Genomic DNA, 21,644 nt, shown 5'->3' with positions numbered 1-21,644 from the left:
TGACTTATGATGTCTGGATCTCCATTTGCACTGTTACTCTGGAGTCCATGAATGCTAGGAGTGGGCCTGAGTGACCAGCGTTGTGTGACTGCACAAGAGGAAGTTGGATGGTACGTTTGCCCCAAAGCATTTACATTGATCTCTTCACCTGCACTAAGGCCCCTAACTTTCCTTGGACAAACTCAGATCAACACAAGGTATGTGTGTATGACTCAATTACACAGATTTTACTGGGTTTTTTTTTTTTATGCTTCGTAGAGTCAAAGGCTTTGCTCATGGTGTTCAATAAATAACAGTTGTCAACAGGTGTGATAGTTGATGCCTGCAGAATCAGTTTCCTTGTGGTTATTTAGACATATTGTCTCTCAAAATAGTAATTCTGTCTAGTGTTCCAGAGATTCACTTGGCTGGGAGGTATTCACATCCTAGTCTTAATCCTCAAATTCCTGCCTATCAGTTCAGTCTTACACTAGTCAATTCTGGGGCAGCTGTTCAAGCAAATACTACTGTGGAGATCCACTCAAGGGATTCTTCTTACATAGCTGTTTGAATGCCAAGGTAGGTGTTAATGGAAAGTGATCTGGATTATCTCATGAGTGTAAACCTGTTACTGTAGTTTTCACAGAGTGTGGGTCTCTGGTGCAGGTGCTTTAGTTATAGCCTAGTTAAATATCATTACCCTATAGATCAGTGCATACAGTAGGTCTGAGTATATTAGTGACTTTTTGGGTGGGCTAAAACTGACTGGAGGTGGAGATCCAAAGGGGTGTGTTATTTTTCTCATTGACAGTAAATTCTAAGGTCTTTTTCTTTAAGTACAGAATTGAATGAATGAAAACAGCAGATGGTAGTCAATCCTTTGTGGCTCATCTAAGCAACTGAGCTTTCCCCAAAGCTCTAGAAAGGTGCTGATCTGTAGGGGTGGCAAAGTCACCGGCCTATGATAGGGGCCAAGCTTTAGGGATTTAAATTAATGCGAGAATATTTAAGCCCATATTTCACCTCTAGTCGTTTATAGTCACTTTTTTAAAAAAAAACACTGCGTGGCAAACAATGCTGGTTGGGCTTGTTTGTACCCTCTGACTTGGAGGTGACCTCCATGGTCTGATTTATGATTTCCAGCACACTGAGAAAGTTTCTTTTGCCTTAAATAGCTCCCTTATATGAATGGAACAGTGCTTGAAATTCCACTATTATAAAGGCATTCTTTCAGATTAACCAATCTCTCTCTTCATACACTTCAAAAAAAATAAAAGAATATGTCTTGATAGGTATTTATATCAATAATTTTTTCCTTCATGAGTGTTGCAGGGCCCTGATCTCAAAAGAGATAGGGCACTGTTGCAACAAAGAGGGGCAGAAGGAGATTGGGAAACAGAAATAACGTTCTGCTAAACGAAACTCCCAAATTTATTCAGCTATGACCTGACAGGCATTCTTTAAAAGAGTATCTCATTTCTTTCTCAAAAAAGAAATTGTGATTTAGGAGTAAGTATTCTTGTTGACCACACAAGGAAACAACCTAGGAGCAATTAAGTGGCTTGCCAAAGATCATATAGTGATACAATGCATCTAGGACTCAAATCTAAATTCTTTTGTCCTGAGTTTTATGCTCCTTCTACTACACCTTGTATTTCCTAAATCATGCTGTCCAGGAGTAAATTTGTGATAGTCCCTGCTGTGGAAAATTATAGCTTCAGTTAACCAAGCACCTTATATGTGTGATAAGCTCTTGGGAGCCAGGTGGTCTGGAATTGTCTCAGTTCCAGCAATTACTGATTGTATAATTTTGGACAAATTACTTACTCCCCTTGGATTGTATCTATAAATAGGAATAATAATCTTACCTACCTCATGGGTTTATTGTGAAGATGATTTGAGAAACTACATGTAAAGTGCTTAGAACAGCTTCTGGCACACAATAACTGCTCAATAATTCTTAGCTATTATACTTATTACCTCATTAAATCCTTCCCAAAACGCTCTTAGGCACATATTATCCCTATTTATAGATAGGTAAACTGGACTCAGGAAAGCTAGGCGACTTGCCTAAGATCAGGATCAAACAAACTAGCAAGAAAGCTAGTTTATTTTATACCAAGTTTCATTCTACACTCTGCTGCAAAGTTGAGATGGTGCTTGTACATCTGATAGAACAGATGTTTAATATCCAGGACTGGCCTGCACATGGTAGAGAGCTGAAATAAGACTCTATGTACAAGAAGTAATCTCAAGGTTTATTTATTTATTTATCAATTTATTTATTATTGAGGTAACATTGGTTTATAACATTATATGTTTCATGTGCACAGCATTATAATTCGATGTCTGTCTATACTATGGCGTGCTTACCACAAAAAGTTTAGTTTCCATCCATCACTATACAGTATATACACTGTATACACTATACAGATTTCAAGGTTTTGAAAGCCACTGCCTGTCCAAAAGAGATTCTGTAAACAATGGTCATGGCTGTAAGTGTCCACGTTGGAAGTCTGTCTCCAAAAGATAGGAGAGTTTGGGACAAAGCCTGAAGTAGAGCATTGACTGAGTGAGAGTACAGAAGGGGAACAGATGGGTGAGGCTGGGCAGGCATTAGCATTACGAGATTGTTGGCCAAAGGAAGCGGGACTCAGGCAAGGGGATCACTCTTCTACTTTGTAATGTTTGTCTTAGGTTCAGTGCTGAGTCAATGGGAACAACCCAGATTTGTAGCTGTAAAAGATACTTATGCAGTGAAGGAGGTTCCATTTTTCATATTCTAATTCCCATTTCCAGATGATGAAATTGAAATTTAGAAAGATTAACAACACAAGGCCACAACTAATAAAATTGCTGAGACAGTGCTTGAACCTGGAGTCTTCTGATGGCAAAGCCCTTGGCTCTTTTCATTACAGGGACTGCCTTTCAGAGGCCAGTTGCTGAGCACTGTGTACTGGGAATGGAAAGGAAACAGAAATGTGGGGCTGGATATTCACATATGTAGTGGATTTCACATCATTCCTTGATTTTGCTAGTTTATAAACCCATTGTGGAAGTGGCCTCTGTGACATCTCAGTATTAGCTTGCTTTGTGAGTAAATATTAAACCTCAAAAATATGCTTTCTTGGCAATCAGTTTATACTGATTTAATATGATGTTAAATTGCTCATAGAAGTTAAATATATCTCGGGAGCCCGAAATTTGATGAAAGTTTCCCAGGATTTTTTATTGCATGTTCATAAAATTTTACAAGCACTGCAATTTGTGGCTTCTGACAAAGTCTCTGCAAAGGACAATGAATTAATTAGAGAACGAGAAGTCTATTGCTCACAAATCTTTGTAATGCTGTGTTGTCATCCTTAGGAATTGCAATCCCAGAAAAGTCCGAAATTCAAGTGAGCCGAATACAAACCGAAAATTCAGCTGTCAACTGCAGCACTAGTCGAAGCAAAGGCAAGTCCAGAGTGAGGAGGAAGAATTTTGGTCTGTATGGAAACAATCAGATTCCTTTCTTCCCTTGAGAGTGTATGCATAATTAAAAATAGGAAGTAATTACTTCCCTTCTGTATTTGAAAGAAAACTGAACAAGGAAAAGGCAGCTGGAAGAATTAAACCACAGGTGAAGGCAACTTTGCAACTTGGGAGGTAACTGCCACATAATTTATACTGCGTCATGAATTAGGTTCCAGATGAGGAGCATATTGGTGCACATAACATGTAGCAGCTCATTTGTATAATAAGCAGCAGGAGGATATTTTAATCTTTCAGATCATCACTATGTTAGTGAAAGGCAAGGATGATTTTAGCAAAAACTTCACCTAAATTGTGAACCCCAGACTGAAATGACGCTTACTAATTAGCTGACCCTCCCCCAATGGAAAACAATTTTTATTTTAGCATATATGTATTTTAAAAAATAATTTACAATATGCGTGCTTCCACAAAGGACTTAATACAACCTAATTCCACTCTAAAGAGAAAGCGAACTAGCATACAAGGCAAACTAAAGTATGGGGTATGTGTGTGTGTGTTTGTGTGTGTGTGGACAAACTAATAAAACTATCCAGAAGAATTCTAGATATTTTATATTTTTGAATGAAAGAATAAGAGGGCTAAATAACAATATGGAGGGATTTCCCTGGCGGTCCAGTGGTTAAGACTTCACGCTCCCACTGCAGGGGACACGGGTTCGATCCCTGGTTGGGGAACTAAGATCCCATATGCCGCGGGCGTGGCCAAAAAAATTTTTTAAAAAATCCCAGCAATGTGAAAATATTCTCTGAATATAATTCTACAAAACCAATATTTTTTCCATCTGTAATAGTTCAGTAATCCAATCACTTTTTGCCCCTTAGGAGGGCCTTTCAGGTTTTATTTGATATTTTTAGTTCAGTTATGCTTTGTGACACTAACTGTTAGTGCTCACAAAAATTGAGTTTTTCTCCTTTCCCAACGCATTGCTGGGGTACATTTCCCAGAGTTCCTGTGTCTAGATAGGTCTGGGTGACTAGTTCTTAACGATAATAATGCTTACCACCTCTTAGTGAAGGTAGTTAAGAGCAGGTGTGCCTTCTCTGAGCCCTGTCTTTTTCCCCATCCACTAACTGAACACTGAAGGCAGTTGCTGGAGGCTTATCCAGCAGTGGTTCTGAAAATGGGGTCCCAGGAGCAGTAGCACGTATGCCACCTGGAAACTTGTTCAAAATGCACATTCTTGGGACCCACCCAAGGCCTACCAAGATCAGCAACTCTGGAGTTGGGGCCCAGCAATCTAGGTATTAACAAGCCCTCTAGGTGATTCTGAATTTGAGAAACACCCTTCAAGACAATAGCAAGGCCAGAGGTTGGAAGAATCATGGGTCCCTGGATGACTGCACAAAACAGAGACCCCTCTCCTGTCCCCCTTCTCACTTCGCTGGACTGAGACAAAAGACACATATCGTATTACATTAATCCCCTGAGACCTTCAGGTTACTTTCTACAGCAGTTAGCCCATCTTGACTAATACTGCTTCCTATTCCTTTTTCTGTTATTGCTCTTGAGGAATGCAACAACTTCCCGCTTTTGTCCTGGCTACCACAAGTCCTGTAGGGAATGATGAAATAGAAATAAACCAACCAGCTGATAAACATTGTTTTCCCTCAGGTTATGCTATTCTCTCCCTCTTTGAATTTTCACGTACTGTTCCCTCTGCCTAGATTGTTATCTGCTGCTCACCGAGTGAACTCCTACTCATCCCGCAAGCATCTCCGCATCTATAAAATCTTTTAGGAGCACTTTATATAGTATGCGGACCACCTTTCTACATAATCTTACAGAATTTCTTGCCCTTCAAAGATCTGAGCTCCCTTAATATGAGAGAAGCTTCTCAAACACCCAAAGTTTGGCATAAAATTACATAAGATGCTCTTTATATAGTTGACATTTTTGAATTTTAAATTTTATGCCACATTTTTCTGTTTTCTCTCTTTAGGGGAAATGCTTTTCTCCCACCCTAAATATGTACTTCTACTGAATATGTGACTTAGTTCTATCCAATCAGAGTCCTTCCCTGAAATTTTTCTAAGTGGGCTTATCAGAAAATTTTAAATTGTTCTCAACATTGTAAGATTGCGCGACCCTGGAGCTATCTGCTACCACGTTGACTGTCGTGGAAAAGTCTGTCTGTGAGAAAGAAAGAGGCGAACACTCAGAGATAACAGTGTCAGTTCTGACAATCTCCTCCCCCAGGGATCCAGTCATACCTGAAGTTGGATCCACATCTCTGTGGTTCGGATACTTAAGTAATAAATTTTATTCCTTTGCTTTAGATAGTTTGCATTTCTATCACTGGCTTTCAAAAGCTGCAAGCTGTGATGAATATGGAAATCATTTTGTTCATTCCTGAAAAAGAGATTGCAATAGGCTTTGGGCTGCCAGGGAGAAGAGTGACCTAGAATAGTAGGATGAAGTGAAAAAAAAAAAAAAAAGCGTATTTAAGCACAGCACTGAGAGAGAATATAGAAAAATGTCAGATGAATGAAGAAAGTCATCTTGGTTAAGATAGAACAGTGCTTCTCAGATCTAATCCTTTACTTAATAGCTTCATGATTTTTGCCTTTTTGGTATACATCTATTTAACTTTTTAAACTTAAAAAAATGTAGTCTCATTCTAAGCAATAATGGCAACAAAATTATGGGTTAATTTGCTGGTTTTAAATACATGGCTATTAGAATTTTTTAAGCTCATTGTGACCTCCTAAAGTGATTGTTTTTGTTACAAATGGCATGAATACCACACTGGGAAATACTGAGATAGAGGATCAAGTCTGCTGCGGGCTGGAGGGGGAGACATAGGGAGAATAGAGGAGGGAGAAAATCAGCCTCCTCCTCCCATGTCTTGAATTTAGCCAGCTTAGGAGCAGCTTTGCTACCTTTGGTAGATAGCCTGAGGGCTACAATGAATGCAGTAGACAGGAAAACCCCCATGATATATGCAGACAATATGGCTGCCTTATGGCCATATCTGTTGTTAAAACACTGAAATACTTCTGTGCAAGCTGAAAAACAGCTATTGCTCTGAGCCCACATGGAGCTCCAACACCCTGGTGACCTTGGCCTCACCTCAGGACTGTCTGGATCACCCCATGATCCAGCAAGGAAAGGGAAAATGCCAGTACAGCAGGGAGCCTCTGGGACTTTGTGCCAGCCTTATGGCTAGCTTCTATTCTGATTGGTCGGTGCCTTTGCCAGCTCTTGTGAAATAATGTAAAACTCCTGGATATATTCCTTTATTACTGTATGGATCATGGTGGGTTGTATTTATCGACTAACTTGTCTGTTCTCCTTCCCAGATTGTCACTCGTCTAAAGATAAGAATTCTATTTGTCATTTTATCCACTGTCTGATACGAATGGAGTCGTCAAGTTGGAAAGAGGTGAGGAGTTGGCTGGGATATAGAACTTACTTTCTGGCTGTTTAATCACATGTTAACTGTATTATAGGAAGACATTAATAGTTGGGCAGGAGGCAATCAAGTGCTGGATTCTGAAGTTAGTTTGCCTGAGTTCAAATTCTTGTTCTGTCCCTTACAAACTGAGTGCTCGTGGATAAGTTATTTCATCTCTTAGTTTCCTCATCTGATAAGTAGGAATAATAACAGGACCTATCACATGGTGATGATCTGAGGATTATATGACTTAACACATAAAGCATTTAGACTGGTGCATACAGGCATACAGTAAGCATTCAATATGTAGTAGCTGTAATTATTATTGTTACTTTATGCAATGTGAGAACAACTGCAAATAAAAGTTACTCTATTACTCTAAAACGGTTTTATATAAACAATTTTACTGTTTTTCCACATGTAAATAGGCCTTCCACATAAAGACTTCTGTGGTCAGTTTTGGTTTGGAAATGCAGAATTAACCAAGATTAAATAAACTTTGCTGCTGGATACATCAATATGCTAATCTATTCTATAAAACTCTAAGAGGGTTTTTTAAAAAAATCAGCTTGAAAAACCCTGATTTTTATCATCAAACTTTTTGTTTTTGTTTTTGAGAATACTTTTATGGAAATGCCACTCTAAGGATTTTGACCTCAATCCTTATGTAAAATACCTGGCCCTCTTGACTGGATCATAAGGAACCACAATGTGCTTTTTGAAAGAGGGCTAAGTGGCCTAGACACAAAATAGGCATGTGGCCTCCTTGGCCTTTTTTCCCTAGACTCACCTTATGTAGGTGAGATGACTTATCTTCTGGTGTGAGAAGAAGCAAGGAAACACCAACCTTAGTTCAAGAATCCAAGTGAAAGGACCTTTCTCCCTTAAGCTTACAGTGGCTCACCAAAGCCTTCTGCCTCATGCTTTGTGACTCTACTCTGGTCCTGCTGGTCCTTCCCAGGCCAAAGGTTTCCTCCTACGTTGAAGTCAGTCCCAGTCACATTTTACCTATCAATGGATTTTGGTTTCAATAGACATTTCAAAGAAAGATTCAGTTTAAAAACACATAGACACAGGAAACATGACCATCTTGGCTCATCTCACCAAAAGCATCACCTAACTAATCTAGGAAGTAATGATGTGCTTGACCTTGACCCAACACATGAGTACCCCTACTTATGTCTGGAGTCAGGAGGAGAGATAAAGGCTCAAGTGTGCCCTGAAACCTAGAGCACAGTCTGGCACAGTTAAATGTCAGTATATGCTTGTTGAATTAATGCAAGGATTAAAAATGAATATTTAGGTATAATATAAGAGATAAATGCCAAATTTTTAGTGGTGCTCATAGTATTGCTGACATTCCATAAATTCATTCCATAAATTCATAAAATCAATACTAAAATAATGAACTTAAATGTACTTAATCAAATCAAATAATTTTTTACTTTAACTTATAGGGAATTTTAACCATTTTTTCCTTCTCCCTTTCATTGCTCTTCAGCAGTTTCATGTAAGGGTTTGGCATTCTCATTTCGTTTGGGTGTCCTAATTTGGTAATGAGATTTAATTTTGTTGACGTATTAGCATCATCTCTCTCCCTTAAGCAAATTCCTGTCCCATTTCTCTCATTTGCTTATCCCTGAAGCTAATTTGATGATCATTTTGTCCTCTCATTCAGGGCCTGGGTGTTGTGGCTAGTACCCACAGTGATTCCTGAAGGCAGGGTACTCAGGTGTGCAGAACAAAGAGCATCTGTCTGTTACCTTCACATATGAATGAGTGGCAGCTTGGCCTATAAAGTATTCCTGCAGAAACTCTTGTCAGGGCTGTGAAGTCATCACCCCATTATCTTGATTATCTTCTGGCATTGGGTGTTATAGCAGAGAAGTCTGAGAATTTCCTGATTTTGGCTTCTTTTAATGCAATTTTATTTTTATACTTGGAAGTTTCGAAAATTCTTTCATTTTTATTGAAATTTAAAGATTTTACCAGATTTTGGTTACTTTACTGCTATTGATGTTGATTAGAAAATAGTAAGCCTTTTCAATATCCAATTTTAGTTTAGTTTTGCTTTTTTTTAATGCTGAAAAATTTTCTTCAGTTATATCCTTAATTATCTGTCCTGATGTGTTGATTCTACATTCAGAAATACATGTTAATTTTTAGTTAGATTGCTGTTCTACTTTCCACATCTGTCATCTTCTCTTACATTATTGTTTGTCGTTATGTATCCCGCATATGTTCCTAGAATCTATCTGTTGTTTCATGAATGTGATTCTCACAGGAAGGTCTATACTTTTTACTGCCACTGCTGTCAGCAGAATAGTTCTAGAATTCAATCTGGTCTGTCTTCGCCATTCTTCTTTTCATCTTGTTGATAATGGCTAATAGTCCTAACTTGAGCATTTCCTTTGAGACTTCTTCTGCGCATTTCTTTTTCTCTTGTTGTGGGGTATTTTCTTAGTGTGGTTGCATTACTCATAATTTCCTGTATCCAGGATGCTGGACTTAGGCTGTGGTTCCAGGAGCATCATAGAAGTGGGTCAAGATTGACCTGTGGGTTAAACATTGAGGAGAAAAAAATCTGAAAAGCAACATGGAGTGATGAAGCCAGGGTCAAGATCCAAGGAGAAAATCCAAACAAGGCAGCAGTGTGAAGAAAGAGAGGCAAAGACTTGGTGTAAAACCCTGGGATGGAAAGCAAAGTAAGTGGCTTTGGATTGGAGGGATGAGGGTTGGGTCTTAAATCCATAAGACTATAGGGAGCTAGTAAATGATGTACTGGGCAATTTAGACAGAAGGGGAAGTTGGGGCAGACAAAAAAATCCTATCTCATACTTGTTGTGAAGCTCATGTTAGTGAAGACTAGGATGGGGCCATATTGCTTCTGATAGAAATCCGTCTTGAGACAATATTTGTAGGTCAGTTTGGGGGCCAGTATTGCCTCAATTGATCACAAATAAGAATGTGCTCAATTCCATTTGCTTTGGCAATTGATGAGGTGGCTTCTCTCCTTTGGATGATTCTACAGGTATTTTAATGAAAAAAAGGGAAAGAGTTCTCAGGAGCTTTGATTCACTCCACTATTTTCTGTTAATTCCCAATTTTATTTAAAGGCATATATCTTTGTAAGATACTGAAAAAACATGAATATAAAACATAAGTCCCAATTGCTGTGTGTAATATTCTGCAAACATACTTCCCCCACACCCACTTTCAGAACAGACTAGAATTAATTTAAGACATCTAGCATCATGGAGGCAGACTGTCTGCATAAGATGGTGAACAGAAGTGTCAGTTGCCCAAGCTTAAGTGATATGGAAATGTGCCCAGAAGAAAGTAGAATGAAATTATTAGATCACTTTGGACTTTCCAAAGCCTTAATATGATAATCTCTTTGAGAGATGACTGGAAAGTTTTGGTATTAAGTTTCTAACATTGGTGCCATTTAAATGAAGCATATCTTTTCAGAGAATTTTAGGAAAGCTAATGTGTCGGGGTAGAAGTATTAAGATAAGAGTCAAGGAAGCTTGCAACAGAATGTGCTTTACTGGGCTAAGATATTGCTGTCTAGCTTCGTCCTGGATCAGTGGAGAAAACCTCTGAGACTTGTAAGAAACATAAACAGAACATTGAGCCACAGCACCTCTTGGACTTGAGAAATACGCCTTCCAGCATCAGTGCATATTTTTATTCCACAATGCCTGACTTAAATTCTACTTTACACTGAACTTTAAAGATACGTGAACAGAGTGCATATGCAGCATGTGATGGGTAGCGACGGAATACACACAATTACAAGTCTCAGGCCAATGGAGATCAGATTAGGACTTCTGTAGTTAGTATACATCACCTGGTCTTTCGAAGCGTGGAGGAATGCTTCCTTCGTTTCATTCATAAATGATGACTTCAAAATTTGCTCTTGCTTGGGGACTGTTTTCCTTAGCACTTATTTATTGATCTCTTCATCCATCCATCCATCCATTAATCCATCCAGTATCTTTTGAGTGCTTAGTATATGCCAGTCCTCAAGTGAGTGGCTGGGAATACAATGAAGAGTAAGAATAAAACAGACTCTGTTTTTGATCCTGTCTTGTGAAATCTAGCTGCCTTTACCTCCCCAGACTCTCAGCCCCTCCTCAACTCAGGAATTTCACTGGATTCTGCCTGGGTTTTCCTTCCCTGCACTGTGGAATGGAAACTTTCCCAAGGCAGTAGGCTAGGAAATCATAGGGCTCCCTTGTTTCCTTTCTCTTGGGATCACTGTCCATTATTGCTGGATGTCCAGTATCTTAAAAACCATTGTGTCATATATTTTGTCCATTCTGTTTTGGTTGTTTTAGCCAGGAAGGTAAGTCCAAGCCCTGTTTCTTGATCTTGTGTGGAAGCAGATGTGTACTACTGAGTTCTGAGAGTTCTTTATATACTCTGGACACAATTTTTTTTTTTGTCAAATATGTGATTTGCAAATATTTTCTCCCAGTCTATAGTTTGTCTTTTTTTTTTTAAACATCTTTATTGGAGTATAATTGCTTTACAATGGTGTGTTAGTTTCTGCTTTATAGCAAAGTGAATCAGCTATACATATACATATATCCCCATATCTCCTCCCTCTTGCATCTCCCTCCCACCCTCCCTATCCCACCCCTCTAGGTGGTCACAAAGCACCGAGCTGATTTCCACGTGCTATGCGGCTGCTTCCCACTAGCTATCTATTTTACATTTGATAGTGTATATATGTCCATGCCACTCTCTCACTTCGTCCCAGCTTACCCTTCCCCCTCCCCGCATCCTCAAGTCCATTCTCTATGTCTGCGTCTTTATTCCTGTCCTGCCCCTAGGTTCTTCAGAACCTTTTTTTTTTTTTTTTTTTTTTTTTAGATTCCATATATATGTGTTAGCATACGGTATTTATTTTTCTTTTTCTGACTTACTTCACTCTGCATGACAGACTCTAGGTCCATCCACCTCACTACAAATAACTCAATTTCGTTTCTTTTTATGACTGAGTAATATTCCATTGCATATATGTGCCACATCTTCTTTGTCCATTCATCTGTCGATGGACACTTAGGTTGATTCCATGTCCTGGCTATTGTAAATAGAGCTATAATGAACATTGTGGTACGTGACTCTTTTTGAATTATGGTTTTCTCAGGGTATATGCCCAGTAGTGGAATTGCTGGGTCATATGGTAGTTCTATTTTTAGTTTTTTAAGGAATCTCCATAATGTTCTCCATAGTGACTGTATCAATTTACATTGCCACCAACAGTGCAAGAGGGTTCCCTTTTCTCCACACCCTCTCCAGCACTTATTGTTTGTAGATTTTTTGATGATGGCCCTTCTGACTGGTGTGAGGTGATACCTCACTGTAGTTTTTTTTTTTTTAATTATTATTTATTTATTGGTTGTGTTGGGTCTTCGTTTCTGTGCGAGGGTTTTCTTCAGTTGTGGCAAGTGGGGGCCACTCTTCATCACGGTGCGCGGGCCTCTCACTATCGTGGCCTCCCTTGTTGCGGAGCACAGGCTCCAGATGCGCAGGCTCAGTAGTTGTGGCTCACGGGCCCAGCTGCTCTGCGGCATGTGGGATCTTCCCAAACCAGGGCTCGAACACGTGTCCCCTGCATCGGCAGGCAGATTCTCAACCACTGCGCCACCAGGGAAGCCCCCTCATTGTAGTTTTGATTTGCATTTCTCTAATGATGAGTGATGTTGAGCATCCTTTCATGTGTTTGCTGGCAATCTGTATATCTTCTTTGGAGAAATGTCTATTTAGGTCTTCTGCCCGTGTTTGGATTGGGTTGTTTGTTTTTTTGATATTGAGCTGCATGAGATGCTTTTATATTTTGGAGATTAATCCTTTGTCAGTTGCTTCATTTGCAAATATTTTCTCCCATTCTGAGGGTTGTCTTTTCGTCTTGTTTATGGTTTCCTTTGCTGTGCAAAAGCTTTTAAGTTTCATTAGGTCCCATTTGTTTATTTTTGTTTTTATTTCCATTTCTCTAGGAGTTGGGTCAAAAAGGATCTTGCTGTGATTTATGTCACAGAGTATTCTGCCTATGTTTTCCTCTAAGAGTTTTCTAGTGTCTGGTCTTACATTTAGGTCTTTAATCCATTTTGAGTTAATTTTTTTGTATGGTGTTAGAGAGTGTTCTAATTTCATTCTTTTACACATAGCTGTCCAGTTTTCCCAGCACCACTTATTGAAGAGGCTGTCTTTTCTCCATTGTATATTCTTGCCTCCTTTATCAAAGATAAGGTGATCACATGTGTGTGGGTTTATCTCTGGGCTTTCTGTCCTGTTCCATTGATCTATATTTCTGTTTTTGTGCCAGTTACCATACTGTCTTGATTACTGTAGCTTTGTAATATAGTCTGAAGTCCGGGAGCCTGATTCCTCCAGCTCCGTTTTTCTTTCTCAAGATTGCTTTGCTATTCGGGGTCTTTTGTGTTTCCATACAAATTGTGAAATTTTTTGTTCTAGTTCTGTGGAAAATGCCATTGGTAGTTTGATAGGGATTGCACTGAATCTGTAGATTGCTTTGGATAGTATAGTCATTTTCCCAATGTTGATTCTTCCAATCCAAGAACATGGTACATCCCTCTATCTATTTGTATCATCTTTAATTTCTTTCATCAATGTCTTATAGTTTTCTGCATACAGGTCTTTTGCCTCCTTAGGTAGGTTTATTCCTAGATATTTTATTCTTTTTGTTGCAATGGTAAATGGGAGTGTTTCCTTAATATCTCTTTCAGATTTTTTATCATTAGTCTATAGGAATGCAAGAGATTTCTGTGCATTACTTTTGTATCCTGCTGCTTTACCAAATTCATTGATTAGCTCTAGTAGTTTTCTGGTGGCATCTTTAGGATTCTCTATGTATAGTATCATGTCATCTGCAAACAGTGACAGCTTTCCTTCTTCTTTTCCGATTTGGATTCCTTTTCTTTCTTTTTCTTCTCTGATTGCTATGGCTAAAAGTTTCAAAACTATGTTGAGTAATAATGGTGAGAGTAGACAACCTTGTCTTGTTCCTGATCTTAGTGGAAATGGTTTCAGTTTTTCACCATTGAGAACAATGTTGGCTGTGGGTTTGTCATATATGGCCTTTATTATGTTGAGGTAAGTTCCCTCTATGCCTACTTTCTGCAGGGTTTTTATCATAAATGGGTGTTGAATTTTGTTGAATGCTTTTTCTGCATCTATTGAGATGATCATATGGTTTTTCTCCTTCAATTTGTTAATATGGTTTATCACATTGATTGATATGTGTATATTGAAGAATCCTTGCATTCCTGGAATAAAACCCACTTGATTATGGTGTATGATCCTTTTAATGTGCTGTTGGATTCTGTTTGCTAGTATTTTGTTGAGGATTTTTGCATCTATGTTGGTCAGTGATATTGGCCTGTAGTTTTCTTTCTTTGTGACATCTTTGTCTGGTTTTGGTATAAGGGTGATGGTGGCCTCGTAGAATGAGTTTCGGAGTGTTCCTCCCTCTGCTATATTTTGGAAGAGTTTGAGAAGGATAGATGTTAGCTTTTCTCTAAATGTTTGATAGAATTCACTTGTGAAGCCATCTGGTTCTGGGCTTCTGTTTGTTGGAAGATTTTTAATCACAGTCTCAACTTCAGTGCTTGTGATTGGTCTGTTTATATTTTCTGTTTCTTCCTGGTTCAGTCTTGGAAGGTTGTGCTTTTCTAAGAATTTTTCCATTTCTTCGTGGTTGTGCATTTTATTGGCATATAGTTGCTTGTAGTAATCTCTCATGATCCTTTGTATTTCTGCAGTGTCAGTTGTTACTGCTCCTTTTTCATTTCTAATTCTATTGATTTGAGTCTTCTCCCTTTTTTTCTTCATGAGTCTGGCTAATGGTTTATCAATTTTGTTTCTCTTCTCAAAGAACCAGCTTTTAGTTTTATTGATCTTTGCTATTGTTTCCTTCATTTCTTTTTCATTTCTTTCTTTTTTTTTTCTGATTACAATACAGTTGACAAGGAATTAGGTTTTTTCTGTTATGTGAAACATTTTAAGTAGAATTATGACTGATAACCTATACCAGGACATAGCAGATTTCCAGGAATTTCACATGTTTTTTTTTTTAATTTTTGAATTTTATTTTATTTTTTTATACAGCAGGTTCTTATTAGTCATCCATTTTATACACATCAGTGTATACATGTCAATCCCAGTCTCCCAATTCTTCACACCACCATTCATTTATTTCTGATCTAATCTTTATGATTTCTTTCCTTCTGCTAACTTCGTGAAGTTTTTTTTTGTTCTTTCTCTAATGCTTTAGGTGTAAGGTTAGGTTGTTTATTTCAGATTTTTCTTGTTTCTTGATGTAGGATTGTATTGCTATAAACTTCCCTCTTAGAACTGCTTTTGCTGCATCCCATAGGTTTTGGGTCATCATGTTTTCATTGTCATTTCTTTCTAGGTATTTTTTGATTTCCTCTTTGATTTCTTCAGTGATTTCTTGGTTATTTAGTAGTGTATTGTGTAGCCTCCATGTGTTTGTTTTTTTACAGATTTTTTCCTGTAATTGATATCTAGTCTCACAGCATTGTGGTTGGAAAAGATACTTGATAAGATTTCAATTTTCCTATATTTACCAAGGCTTGATTTGTGACCCAAAATATGATCTATCCTGGAGAATGTTCCATGAGCACTTGAGAAGAAAGTGTATTCTGTTGTTTTTGGATGGAATGTCCTATAAATATCAATTAAGTCCATCTTGTTTAATGTATCATTTAAAGCTTGTGTTTCCTTATTTATTTTCATTCTGGATCATCTGTCCATTGTTGGAAGTGCGGTGTTAAAGTTCCGTGCTATGATTGTGTTACTGTCGATTTCCCCTTTTATGGCTGTTAGCATTTGCCTTATGTTTTGAGGTGCTCCTGTTGGGTGCATAAATATTTACAATTGTTCTGTCTTCTTCTTGGAGTCATCCCTTGATCATTATGTAGTGTCCTTCTTTGTCTCTTGTAATCGTCTTTATTTTAAAGTCTATTTTTTCTGATATGAGAATTGCTACTCCAGCTGTCTTTTGATTTCCATTTGCATGGAATATCTTTTTCCATCCCCTCACTTTCAGTCCGTATGTGTCCCTAGGTCTGAAGTGGGTATCTTGTAGACAGCATATATACGGGTCTTGTTTTTGTATCCATTCAGCCTGTCTATGTCTTTTGGTGGGAGCATTTAATCCATTTACATTTAAGGTAATAATCAATATGTATGTTCCTATTACCATTTTCTTAATTGTTTTGGGTTTGTTATTGTAGGTCTTTTCCTTCTCTTATGTTTCCTGCCTAGAGAAGTTCCTTTAGCATTTGTTGTAAAGCTGGTTTGGTGATGCTGAATTCTCTTGGCTTTTGCTTGTCTGCAAAGGTTTTAATTTCTCCATCAAATCTGAATGAGATCCTTGCTGGGTAGAGTAATCTTGGTTGTAGATTTTCCCCTTTCATCACTTTAAATATGTCTTGCCACTCCCTTCTGGCTCGCAGAGTTTCTGCTGAAAGATCAGCTGTTAACCTTATGGGGATTCCCGTGCATGTTATTTGTCATTTTCCCCTTGCTGCTTTTAATATTTATTCTTTGTATTTAATTTTTGATAGTTTGATTAATATGTGCCTTGGTGTGTTTCTCCTTGGATTCATCCTGTATGGGACTATCTGCACTTCCTGGACTTGATTGACTATTTCCTTTCCCATATTAGGGAAGTTTTCAACTACAATCTCTTCAAATATTTTCTGAGTCCCTTTCTCTTCTTCTTCTGCAATCCCTATAATTCGAATGTTGGTGCGTTTAATGTTGCCCCAGAGGTCTCTGAGACTGTCCTCATTTCTTTTCATTCTTTTTTCTTTATTCTGCTCTGCGGTAGCTATTTCCCCTATTTTATCTTCCAGGGCACTTTTCTGTTCTTCTGCCTCAGTTATTCTGCTATTGATTCCTTCTAGAGAATTTTTAATTTCATTTATTGTGTTGTTCATCATTGTTTGTTTGCTCTTTAGTTTTTCTAGGTCCTTGTTAAATGTTTCTTGTATTTTCTCCATTCTATTTCCAAGATTTTGGATCACCTTTACTATCATTACTCTGAATTCTTTTTTAGCTAGATTGCCTATTTCCTCTTCATTTGTTAGGTTTGGTGAGTTTTTGCCTTGCTTCTGCATCTGCTGCGTATTTCTCTATCTTCTCATTTTGCTTAACTTACTGTGTTTGGGTTCTCCTTCTCGCAGACTGCATGTTTGTAGTTCCCGTTGTTTTTGTTGTCTACCCGCAGTGGCTAAGATTGGTTCAGTGGGTTGTGTAGGCTTCCTGATGGAGGGGACTGGTGCCTGTGTTCTGGTGGATGAGGCTGGATCTTGTCTTTCTGGTGGGCAGGACTGCTTCCGGTGGTGTGTTTTGGGGTGTCTGCGACCTTATTATGATTTTAGGCACCCTCTCTGCTAATGGGTGGGGCTGTGTTCCTGTCTTGCTAGTTGTTTGGCATGGGGTGTGCAGCACTGTAGCTTGCTGGTCGTTGAGTGGAGCTGGGTCTTAGCGTTGAGACGGAGATCTCTGGGAGCGCTCTTGCTGATTGATTTTATGTGGGGCTGGGAGGTCTCTGGTGGTCCAATGTCCTGAACTCGGCTCTCCCACCTCAGAGGCACAGGCCTGACACCTGGCAGAAGCACCAAGACCCTGTCAGCCACATGGCTGCTCCTCCGGAGCGGGGTGGACTCAACTTACAGTTTGTCTTTTTATTCTTTTAATGGTGTCTTTTGCATAGAGAAAGGTTTTAATTTTGATGTTCAATTTGCTCTCACAACCAAGAACTCTTTTCCTAAGCGTCCAGGTCACAGAAGTTTTCTCCTCCACCTTTTCTACTTTTTAAGCTATTGTCCCTTTCATTCTACTTCAGTTGTGTGCATGGGGAAAATGAATTTTTGTTGCTGCATTGTGTGATATCTATCTCAAACCATATATCTGTTCGAGGCTATAGTCCTTGGGGGATTTTGACACACCTGTAATTATTCTGTATCTCCACTGGATGTCAATACTGCTCAAGGAAAAGAAGTTCAGACAGCATATTGGGTGCACAAAAAGCAGTCTATGCTTTTAAGTGTTAGGTTGGAATTGTCAGAAAGGAGGCTAGAAGATGTGAAATACACAAAGAAGAATATCTCTCCTTCAGCCCTGTAATAAATGTCAGGCAGAGTGCTGGGATATAGTGCTGGAATTTGTAGCAGTGTTGAACTTCAAACTTGAAAGACTGAATTCTGTTTTACACTCTGGCTCTTTGGTTGCTGACTCATGCAAAAATGAAACCACATTTTTGCTTGAATTATTTGGCTAATTCTTACAATGTATTTTATTGAACTAGAATTATCGGTTCAGTCTTTATTTCTTTTGTTCACTTCCCAAACATGTACAAATTTCAGCAGTGATAAGTTAGAAAGAAATGACTCTGGTAAGAAAATTACCTGGGCCACTTTGGTCTATATCCAAGGATACCACTAAGCTCAGGAATAAGAAACAGGACCCCAAGAGTCAAGTGACCTCTGATCATACTTCTGAGTAGGTTTTTCTTCCAAGAAGGGCACATTTTGTTCAAGGACTGAAACAGGATAAGCAAAATTGGATTTATATTGCTTTCTCTCCTAATGATCTGCTACAAAATTGGGATATGAGGCTTAAAAGCTTTAAGAATTGAATTCTAGCTAGTTGTTTTTAGTTTCCTCATTCTGAAGTAGGGAACTATATATTTTATCATTATGTTTTTTTATATAAAATCTTATCTGTCTATAAGATGACCAGTTTTGAAAATTACAAAGAATAGAACCTACAATATTTTGACTGTATGTCCTATAGGTGGGACACAAGGATACAGGACTGACCAGGTTCTTCAGCAAGGAATTATTTCAGTACATATTTTATGAAATATCTCAAGTGCATTATATGATTATATTTAACAAAGCTGTCAGTTGACAGAACATAAAAGTCATCATTGACAAGCATTGTGCTAGTATGACTAGCAATAATAAAAATATTGAATGAACAACAATATCTAAGCAGATGGAATTTTTGAGTAAACAATTTAAAAAATGTTCTAACATTTGGAAAAATATACCTGAAATACAGCTTGAGATATGAGGATAATCTGATTTAAGCAGAACTATCTCTTAAAAGTAAGGTGCTGTTTTTTTTGTTGTTGTTGTTGTTTTAAATAAATTTATTTTATTTATTTTTACTTTTGGCTGTGTTGGGTCTTTGTTGCTGCGCACGGGCTCTCTCTAGTTGCGGCGAGCGGGGGCTACTCTTCGTTGTGGTGTGTGGGCTCCTCATTGTGGTGGCTTCTCTTGTTGTGGAGCATGGGCTCTAGGCACGCAGGCTTCAATAGATGTGGCACGCCGGCTCAGTAGTCGTGGCTTGTGGGCTCTAGAACGCAGGCTCAGTAGTTCTGGCGCAAGGGCTTAGTTGCTCCATGGCATGTGGGATCTTCCCGGACCAGGGCTCGAACCCCTGTCCCCTGCATTGGCAGGCGGATTCTCAACCGCTGCACTACCAGGGAAGCCCAGTAAGGTGCTATTTTAGTAAATATTGTATATTCAGTCGTTGGTGATCGAGCAAAACTAAGGTTTTTAGCTCTTTGTAGGGACCGTGAATTTTCAATTATGACATGTTTCCTGTGGGAGCTTAACTTCCCTATATAGTTAAATATCCAATGAACCTGTTATATGAATTGTAGTAAATGTGCTGACCAACAAATGCGTGCCCCTGACATCCCAGGAGTCTTCTATCCAGCTATATATGGTTGGTAGAGTTTAATTGTATTCAGTTTTAATATTTCATATGGTGACAAAATTCTGTCCTAGTGTGCATTATTTTTGACCTATTTCTCTACAACGTAAAGCATGTCAGATCGTTATAATCTTATACATGCTTTGGCGACTGGCTTAAAGCTTTGCACTAATATTCATTCCCTGGGTCAATAGGATTTGTAAGAAATGTAAAAATTAGCAACACTTTTATTCATAGAATTTGCTCATATCAAATGGAAGGCCTAGATTGTCTGCTTCTAACTCATGGGTTAGATTTTCCTATAGGTTGCTGGCATAAGACACAGAAAATTATGAAGGTGTAAATCATACTCCAACATGGCTAAAAGCTTTGTTCCAGACGTGGTATTGGCACGAAACTAAAAATATTGGATTGATTTTCCATAAGTTCAGATCCATGGTTTTCATATCCTTTACTTTAGTGCCAAATTATATCACTAGTGTTATTTTTCTGTTTTGACATGATCTTGTGTTATGGTCCCTCTTTCAAATTTCCTATTCAAATTATTCTCTGGCTTGTGTTTATCAAACCAGAAGAATTCCGAATCTGGAAGACTGCTAAAAATCCTTTGGATGACCACTTTAATATTTAAAGGTAAACTACAGCCACTCTACAAAGATGGAATATTGGAAGCATTGCATTGGAATAAAAACAAAACATTAAAACAGATTCTTAAAGAGCAATCATTGGTTCCAGTGTGTCAAATTAAATCTGTGCCTCATAAAATAGTAATTTTTCAAATTAATTAAACTAAGTTTTAACTTATGTGGCATAATAAATCTTTTGCTATATTTTTCATTTGTTTGGATAATCAGTAAATATTGGATTATTTGGATTAGCGGTTCGTTGTTTTATAAAATTTTTTCCTAGAGAGGAAATGAGTGGCAAGGAGAGAGCCTATGTCTCAATAAAAATAATTAAATGAATTTTTAAAATCCCAGATAATTCAAGAACAGACATTTTAGTATTACTTGCTGCTCAAGATAAATTTCACATAAACTCGATCAGCAGTGGTGTTTTCTTAGATGATTCAAAAATAAAAATTTAAAAATAGATTTTACCATCAAAATCCTTAGAGTAGAAGGTATAAGGCCAAGTATTTCCTTTTTTTTTTCAATAGCGTTTGCAAACTGGGAAGTCTAGAATTTAAGAATATGTGGCTTTTGGCTCCAGAGAATCATTTAATAGTATAGCTGAGTCACTATTCCTAGTGTGTTCCTAGTGTCAAGTGGGCCCATAGTAGGTGTTCAGTAAATCAGTCATCTACGCTAATTGAATGAATAAATTTGTGGCCTCAGGGTGTTAACGTGTAGTACAACCAGGGGTTCTCTCAGAGTGGCAGTGTAGTTTTGGAAGCAAAGCATGGAAATGGAGTAGCAATAAAAGCACCAGCGGTAGAATCTGTAGCATCTTTATCCCCAAACTAGTAATTTATGTTGAAGGAAAGCATACAGGCCCACAATCTTTTATTTTCAATACTCTAAAAGCTCAGAAAACTGAAGGCCTTTTCCGTAACTTATTTGAGGGTAAAACCAGACCTAACCTGACAGAGGCTATTTGGGTTGTTTATTTATCCCACTTAGTGTAAATATTCACGTATTTTGCTGCAAAAATACTGGTGCATTTGATTTCTGAGTCCCACTTCAGACCTTGGTGAGAGGTTATATAATATACACACTTTAGTACATTTCTGAAATACATACAATTCTGAATTCTAAAACATTTTGGCCCCAAGGTTTGGGAGAGGGGCTTGTGACCTTATATATAGTTTGCGAATAATTGGGATGCTTTCTGCTTATTTTCCTGTTTGTCAGTCATCCTCTCCTTTCTGATGCTCAGCTTGAAACAGCTTCCTTGCACAGGAGCTTCTCTTCCAGAGGGTGAATGCTACCCCCTCTGTTCCTTG

General features: G+C 38.2%; 1 protein-coding gene across 13 annotated transcripts in view; it reads left to right on the top strand.

The window, feature by feature from the left end:
• The window catches only part of LOC309609781 (uncharacterized protein), a 121,055-nt gene that overhangs the window by 12,883 nt on the left and 86,528 nt on the right, over positions 1-21,644 (top strand). For 10 of the 13 annotated variants that reach the window (XR_014233565.1, XR_014233566.1, XR_014233567.1 and 7 more), the window contains exons 2-3: positions 3,346-3,435; positions 6,816-6,898. Coding sequence is in view for 6 of the 13 variants with exons in the window: in XM_082351744.1 (XP_082207870.1) it covers positions 3,346-3,435; positions 6,816-6,898 (173 nt within the window). In the remaining 7 variants the exon portion in view is untranslated. Of the gene's footprint in view, positions 1-3,345; positions 3,436-6,815; positions 6,899-9,408; positions 13,546-21,644 lie in introns of those variants that run through there. The other 3 variants (XR_014233571.1, XM_082351746.1, XM_082351747.1) reach the window with 3 other exon arrangements.

The sequence above is a fragment of the Balaenoptera borealis genome (genome assembly GCF_965194805.1).
Source record: "Balaenoptera borealis genome assembly, chromosome: 13".
In the NCBI taxonomy this organism is placed as follows: Eukaryota; Metazoa; Chordata; class Mammalia; order Artiodactyla; family Balaenopteridae; genus Balaenoptera; species Balaenoptera borealis.
This window is presented reverse-complemented; position numbering and strand designations above follow the sequence as displayed.